Raw genomic sequence first — 7,889 nt, forward strand, 5'->3', positions numbered from 1 at the left:
AGCCCGAGAGCGCCATCCGCCCTCCCTCCAACGGACACACATCAGGTGACATGCACCTTTGCATGTTACCGTGTGCCTTGCGGCCCGAATTCAAATTTGAACATTGCAAAAAAATCTGAAAAAAATCATGCATGTTCACAGCACATATTAAGATAACCCCTCAAAAATTCAAATCAAAATTCGAAACATACATCGAGAAGAAAAAAAAGAGAAACTCAGATGTGAATAGTATACAGAGAATCATTCGCAACTATTCATGACAAATTTCTCTTTTTTGCTTTTCGATGTATGTTTCGAATTTTGATCTGAATTTTTGAGGGGTTATCTTAATATGTGCTGTGAACATGCATGATTTTTTTTAGATTTTTTCATAATGTTTAAATTTGAATTCGGGCCGCAAGGTACACGGTGACATGCAAAGGTGCATGTCACCTGATCTGTGTCCCCCTCCAACATACATTGGTTTCGCCAACTGGCCCAACCCGATCTTTACATGTTCTTGCCGCTTGACCAATCAATCCTCGAGACTGACCAACCCCCCCCCCCCCAGCGTCTCGACCTCCTCAGCGGGCCACTGTCTCAGCTGCCTCCCATTTGGGTTGAGTCAAAACTTCCTAGGATTCGCCTAAAATATCACCCAATACTTCAATGATCACTGTATAAATGAAAAACTTTGTTTTTTCTAAACTATACCAGCATACATGCATGTTAGTGTGGAGGTACCTGGATCAGGTGTCTTCAACTATTATGAAAAAACAAGGTACTAGGTAGAATCACGGTGTTGCTATTGTTGCTGAGCATATAGAGAGGATAAGATGCAAGTTTCATTTATAATCCTCACATTTAGTGTCCAACATGGTAGATGGATAGGAATAGCACCCACGGGATGAAGGCCCACGCCACCTTCCACAACCACAGCCCTCCCACCGCACAGCTTCTGGGCATCATTGGCCAGTGTTGTGGCCAGTGTCTCCACTCCGCTCGGTGCCTCAAACTCAAAGCTGACCTTGACGTCAGCCTGACAGACCAAGTGCATAAATTTGTTGGATTCTAATTAATCATGAACCGATCACCGCACTTAATGACCGTTGGAGTATTATTTAATAATAAAACTTATAAAAGGAACAATATGACCATCACCAGAAGTTATGGCTTCGATGATACCAGTCGCGGGGCTATGTTCATAGGGGGGGCACCGCCTCCCCTCGCTAGTATGGGAAGGATCATTGAAGACTTTTTTTATTGACTTAGATCGAAGAAAATAGTTTTGTTATCCCCGTCATTGTTGCTCGTCACCAGTGGGGTTATCGAACACGGATAATCCTACACTTATGGGGCATAGGCCACAGGAGAGAGGCTACGGGCTAACGTGTCTGCTCCTTGTTAATCTCTCTTTCCTTGAATTTCGTTGAGGGCCCCATCACTAACCAACCATTGATTTACGCTTCAGTCCGTAGCTACTTCCGTGCTAAAACATTCCGTAAGTGTAGCATTTCCCATCGAACACATAGCACTCTGTGATTGTTAGCCCGGTCAACAACGACGAGTATCTTCTGACGCCGATGAAGCAAAGCTGATATTTTTTATTGATCCATCCGTAGTGTAAGGCTTGATATATACACTCAGTCACTCACCCCTATGAACACACGCGTGTACACCCTACCCCTGTGATCACCTCTCTTTCATCTGTTCAGAAATTACTTTGTTTCTTACTTTTTGTGAGCAATTGCCAACCTACAAATTGTAAGAGTTATTGTTTTGTTCTCCACTCTTTTATTATTCTTACGTTTTCTTGTTTCTGTTTTTTTTAAATGACATCAAAAGCCAAGTCTCTCCTTGGCAGAAATGCTGTTCGTAAGAGTCTATTTAAGCCAATTTTTCATGTGGCAAAAGTTTTCAATTTGAATCACAACTATATGTTTTTAAATGGAGTTGCAACTGCAAGTTTTCACGTACTATGTAATGTTTTTTTTTTCTTCCTTCTATATTGACCACATGTACTCCCTCCGTTCCTAAATATAAGTTTTTTTAGAGATTTCACTATGAACTACATGCGAAGCAAAACGAGTGAATCTACACTCTGAAATATATATATCTATATGTAGTTTGTAGTGGAATCCCTAAAAAGTAGGAACGGAGGGAGTAGTTCTTCTGCATGGTTGGAAAGAAAAGTAGTTCAATGGAGCTTAAGTCTAGTAAAAAAAAGTTGTAGTTTTCTTTTGTGGGATTCAGTCTTTAATTCCATAAAGCACGAATTTTTGAAAACGAGGGAGCATCCCTGGCCTAAAAGCAGAGAGATGATGATTAGCAAGGGCCACAACTCACTTTTCGTGGCAATCACAGAGTCACAGAGAAGCCCAAGGATGCATTTCTTTATCTTCCCACCGTGCTTCCATGTGGACCATGTGGATTTTCAAACACTAATCACATCACATGCTGCTCATCACGCTGTACACTAGACCATGCACCATGCCTTCTTTTTCCCCTGCACACTCGACAGGTGTTCCCTGTGTGCATGGAACATATTGTACTACTGTAAAAGAATTGCGCATACAAAGTGAATGTATGCATGTTCATGTTCCACTGGCAAGCCATTACACAGACCAATCATCGCAGCTACCAAAAACCACCTGAGAATGAACAAATGAAATCTGCCCTACAAATACAATACCCATAGCTACAACAGGTACGGTACACCAGCAAACCAGATAGGAGTTTGACCACACGGTGACAATCACCATATACTGTATTATACAAGCAAGAGTAATGTGGCACTAATGACTACTGCTAATTACCCACCTAATATTAGACGGCCAATGAACAAATCTGCAACAGCTCTCACCGGGTTGCGCATTCACCGTCACTCGAGCAAAAAAGTAAAATTCCTCTAGTTGTATATGCTTCCCGGGTTGATGAAAGCCACCATTGTCGTTGCTTGAGAAAGAGCTCTAGGTGAATGTCTTGGCGATGGACGAGGTGGTCACCAGGCCCGCGAGCAGACCGACGAAGGTGCCGCTGTTGTAAGTGCTGGACTCTGTCTGCACCGCATTGTCGCGCAAGTCCACGAAAGAGTCATTCTGAAATGGCCCGCCCACAACGGCTCCCGTGGCGACATTCGGGTTCGGGCTGGACGAATGGAGGTACTCGAATCCCTTGCAGCCCGTTTTCGCATCCGCGGGGATGGATGCCCCCCTGTGGTGCACCTGCTGCGGGTAGCTGCTCCCATATCCCACCAGGTAGCTAAGCTTCATTGGGTTGTCACCCAGCACGTAATTTGCCTGACAAAATGACATGGCAGAATAAATCAGATACATACACCCTTCAGTACACATGATGAATGAAAGACAGACGTGGTGTCCCTAACGCGCCCATGGATCATGATAAAATATGCAATTAATCGTCAACAGCAAGATGGTTTACTGAAAACTAGAGATAAAGATATGGCTTGCCGGAATGGCAGTTTGCAAGTTTGTACTTAGTTCACCTGTGATATAGCGAAATTGCGAATATCTGTCGGACTAAAATACTTTCCACTGCACTCCACCGCAGCTGTTTGTGATGTCAGCATGTAGTCACTGTAAACAACAGCAAGGAATGCTGCATTTATGCCATGCTGCAGAGAATTCCACCCACTTATCCACACCAGTCCTCCTGCAATGGGAATACCATGATCGAGTGAAACTATGGAAGTATGCATGATTGTAATACATATTACAATAAACATATTATGAAATTCTCTACGCAGAGAGGGAACGTGAAAGTCACCCATAAAGCATAAAGCATCCCTACATGGACTCATAAAACCAAATCAACTAACAGAAATTTCAACATACCGCTAGTCCTACTACCAGTGGCTGACGGAGAATCTGGTAGAAGCCCACAAATGACTGCCTCAGCAGTGTCTCTGTACATTTTGAGTCCACTGTTTTCAGCATTAGATATCTCTTTGGATCCAAAGAAATTTACTCTTGACAAAAGGATCTGCACAGAATAGACAAGAGCACTTCAGGTACTTATCCTTGTAAGAAAGAGAGAATTCTAAAGAAACCATGCTGAGGTAATAATTCACGCGGTTTAGTTCATGCAAACCTGTGTCCCTGGGAGCTTGTCATCCCAGCTGAACCATGTTGGCCTTCCCCAATCAGCATAATCTTTCCCGTTCTGCACAGTCACATAACTGAGATATGTCTGATCTCCTGTAGCATGATAGAGCCAACTCGCTGCCCAGAGGAGCTCATCGACATAGCCAGTAGAATTATAGTACTTCTGAAGATTTGGATAGGTGTCGCTGGCGATGCCTTTATAAGTATCAGCAAAAGTAAATAACTTCTGGGCATGTTGAAGAAGTGAATCAGAATATGTAGTATCACTGGATTTGAAAACCATTGATGCTGCCGCCATGGCTGCTGCTGCCTCAGCAGCGATATCTGACCCAGGGTTCTTTGGGTTAATCTGTGTGAGCGGCCTTTTCTCGGTCATTGTTTCTGGCCTTTGCCAGCAGTCGTGATCTAGATCAGGATCACCAACCTACAAGGTAACAAACAATTTTTCAAAAGCTGGTTCAGTGGTTAAACGAAAAGACAATTGCGCTTCCCTTTGCTGTTCTGAAGTTATAAGAATGTTTTCAACGCCTGAAGCTGAAATTGGCTACCCAAATCATGCTGAAGCAATAAGGAGATTCAGTTGCCTAATTTATTAATGCTTAGATCTGATTTTACTGAATTGTCGCCTACACTGAATGATTTCAGTAATGATTTACCTTAGCCTACAAAACATTATTCTTCAGGGAAGAGATTGTTTATTGAGGATGTACTTCCTCCATTCACAAATATAAGATGTTTTGGATATTTCAATATGGACTACATGCGGACTGAAATGAGTGACCAAACACATTAAAATGTGTCTATATAGATCCGATTTAGAAAAAAAGTCAGAACATCTTATATTTGTGAACGGAGGGAGTACATTGTATTATATGCTTCTGCATGGCATGCAGTTTACACCCTGCCCAGTATATTTGACTAAACTCGGTTGACTGAAACACTTGAGATCCCCCACCATCAAGGGTTAACTTTACATGGTTTTAAGTTTTAAAACTGTATAAGGTACAACTCAGATTCAGTTTTAAAAACATTTGTCTTGTGGTACCACATAATGAAGGAATGCAGCTATAAAGACAAAAGGAAAAATGTAAGGACGGGAAGGAAAGGAACATTGGGTTTGCCCTTGTCCAACAGTGCCAATGATCACACCAAATGTGTCATTTTGAACATATGAAGCAGACAACTAAGTGGCTCCTAAACATTAGGTGTCCTGAACATGACATCTCACCTTGACTCTTGTTTTCCTACCTTCCTACCTACCAAACTCTCACCTCTACTGAACTGCCATTAGATAGATCCAATGAAAATATACCCACAATCAAATTCCATTAACCAAACAGTCATTCTAACTCCCAAAATATACCTCAAACCATTTACCTACAGGCATCTAACCTGAATGTAGAACACGTTGTCAGTAGGATGAGCCGCGATGAGGAAATCCGTGACCCACCGGAGCGCGTCAAGCGCTGGGTCTAGCTGCTTGGCGGCGGTCATCTGATCCCCGTACTCGAGCACGGACCACGCGAGCACCGTCGCCGTGAACGCCATGGGGAAGGTGAACTTCATATGATCCCCGGCGTCGTACAGCCCCTTGGAGAGATCCAGCTTGGCTTCTTTCCCATCGTTGAGCGCAGAGTCGCCTCGCCACGGGATCTGGTTGTCGACCAGCTTCCCCGCTGCAGAACAGAACAGAAATCAACAAGATTTTCTCGGATGGATCATCGCTGAACATGCGCAGCATGGCATTAGAGTATGGGATTGACAAAGTAGCAGTCTCCAGTAGCTAAAGGAGCAACACTGACATCAAATAGCAACAAGTTTCACAGCCAGATGAGAAGATTTGAGTGGAATCTGAGAGCCAGCCCACATTGCTAGGTAAAAGAAGCATACAGCTTTTCACAGTAAGCGGAGAAGCTGTCCACTGAGAAATAAGTCAAAACCATGAGGAACTGGACACCCAAATTAGCAAGGAAAATCTAGCCGACAACAATTTCGGAGGCAACAGCCAGTACGAAATTGTCCAGCTACGTCCAGCAAAAAGAAAACACACCCGAGGCAAAGAGAGAATTGGCCTCTCCACCCACCATCGGGGAGAAGAGACGGCGCACGATACGAAAATGAATCTAGGCGCGCCGACGAAACCTCGATGCCCGGAGCAATGCTTCGGCGCGGGATCGCGGCGGCGGCGGCAATGCAGGGACAACTAAGCGGGGACGGCTAAGGCCAGCGGCGGAACTTTTACTCACCCTTCTGGACCTGGAAGAACTGGAGCGCGACCCCGAGCGCGTCGCCGTACTTGGAGTCGATGTCCCCGGGCGGGCCGGGGACGGGGAGCGGCTTGGGCGGGCGGCTCCGGCCCCCTCCGCCCCCGCCCGGCTTGCGCTTCATGATGGCCACCACGGCCGCCGTGGCGACCAGCGCCAGCACCAGCGCCACGATCAGCCAGCCGCAGCAGCCCTTGGTCCTCGACCCCATCTCTCCCTCCCTCCCTCCCTCCCTCCCTTCCTCCTATCGCATTCGCCGCCCGCTCAACACCTCCTCCGGCTGCTCGCGCGCGGAGAGAGAGAGAGAGAGCTAGGTTAGGCCGTTGCCGCTGCCGCTGCTGGAGCTGCGGTTAACTAGGCTCGCTCGCCGCGCGGCGGATGGGGGCGGGGCGGGTTGGTGGGGTGAGGTGAGGTGGTGTGGGGTGGGGTGGCAGGGACTGGGGAGCGAACCAACCATAGAAGTAGAACGGCTGGGTGCACGGTCGGGGAGGAGGGGGGTGGGGCGTCCGGTCGCTGAAGGCGGGGCCGGGAGGGTTTGGTTGGGTGCGTGGGCCGCTGCTGGCAGTGGGGGCGTCGGAGGGTGGGGTGATGGACGGGGGGGACGCGTCGGGTGAGTGGTCGAGCACCGACAGGGGACCTCGCCCGGTAACGACTGGTGACGAATCCGGCGTGTATGTACCCCAGTACAGTACTTTTTTTTTTTTGCGAGGGAGTACAGTACATGACACGCCAAGAAATGGAAAGACGAAAGCGTGCACAGTGCACTAAAGTGTAAACAGTACAAAAAAAAACAGCACATCTTTCTAAAAAAGATTAACTACGTTATGTTTTGTGTGTCATGTTTTCAGATTTTAGAACATTGTGAAATGTGTATGGTGGCCTTTTGCTTGGGCGGGGTGCTCTCTACCCACTGTTACTGGGCTCCACGAATTGATCGGACAGACCTCCGTTCAGTTAATCCAGTTGGGTTTGCCGTGGACATTCGGACTGATACACCAGCAGTCTGTTACGGGGCTGGGCAGGCTGTTACGCTCGTTGCTTCCGATCCAATCCAGCATTAGGTAGCGATGGAGTGTCATGACTCATGACGGTGGTTGTCTGGCTGAGGAGGCACAAAAAAGTAGTACTAGTGATATTATCCGTGCCGATAACGTTGAACGAACGAGAGAGCATGTGACCCAGAGACGATTCCCTCCCCGGTGAGCTCGGAGGTCTCCGGGTGTGCCTGCACTTGGGGTATCTCGTGGCCACACACTCATCAATTTTAAAAAAGATGGCGCGTGTAGCGTCAGATTGTTTGCTTAAAGTAGGCTGCAGTGCTAAGTACATATTATATTTACCCACCTGAGTACTGAGTAGAGATCATCGATCTGATCCATCCATCGCCCTCATAAACTAAGCCTAAGCCGGTCTTCCAATCCGGTAGTAAAGTGAAGCCGATCGATCGACGACGGGTTGAACAGCCATGGATCGATCTTGCCGTTGCATATCCGCAGGCCAGACACCCACCATGGCATTTCTA

General features: G+C 46.7%; 1 protein-coding gene across 1 annotated transcript; it reads right to left on the reverse strand.

The window, feature by feature from the left end:
* Positions 1-2,536: 2,536 nt before the first annotated feature.
* Positions 2,537-6,599, reverse strand: LOC123104563 (endoglucanase 24). Its single transcript, XM_044526438.1, has 6 exons — positions 6,350-6,599; positions 5,496-5,779; positions 4,090-4,527; positions 3,834-3,981; positions 3,485-3,651; positions 2,537-3,278 (listed from the first exon to the last, which is right to left on the reverse strand). Exons 1-6 carry the CDS (start codon positions 6,576-6,578, stop codon positions 2,949-2,951), a joined length of 1,596 nt encoding a protein of 531 aa, XP_044382373.1. The 5' UTR covers positions 6,579-6,599; the 3' UTR covers positions 2,537-2,948.
* Positions 6,600-7,889: the final 1,290 nt, after the last annotated feature.

The sequence above is a fragment of the Triticum aestivum genome, chromosome 5A (assembly GCF_018294505.1).
Source record: "Triticum aestivum cultivar Chinese Spring chromosome 5A, IWGSC CS RefSeq v2.1, whole genome shotgun sequence".
NCBI lineage: Eukaryota > Viridiplantae > Streptophyta > Magnoliopsida > Poales > Poaceae > Triticum > Triticum aestivum.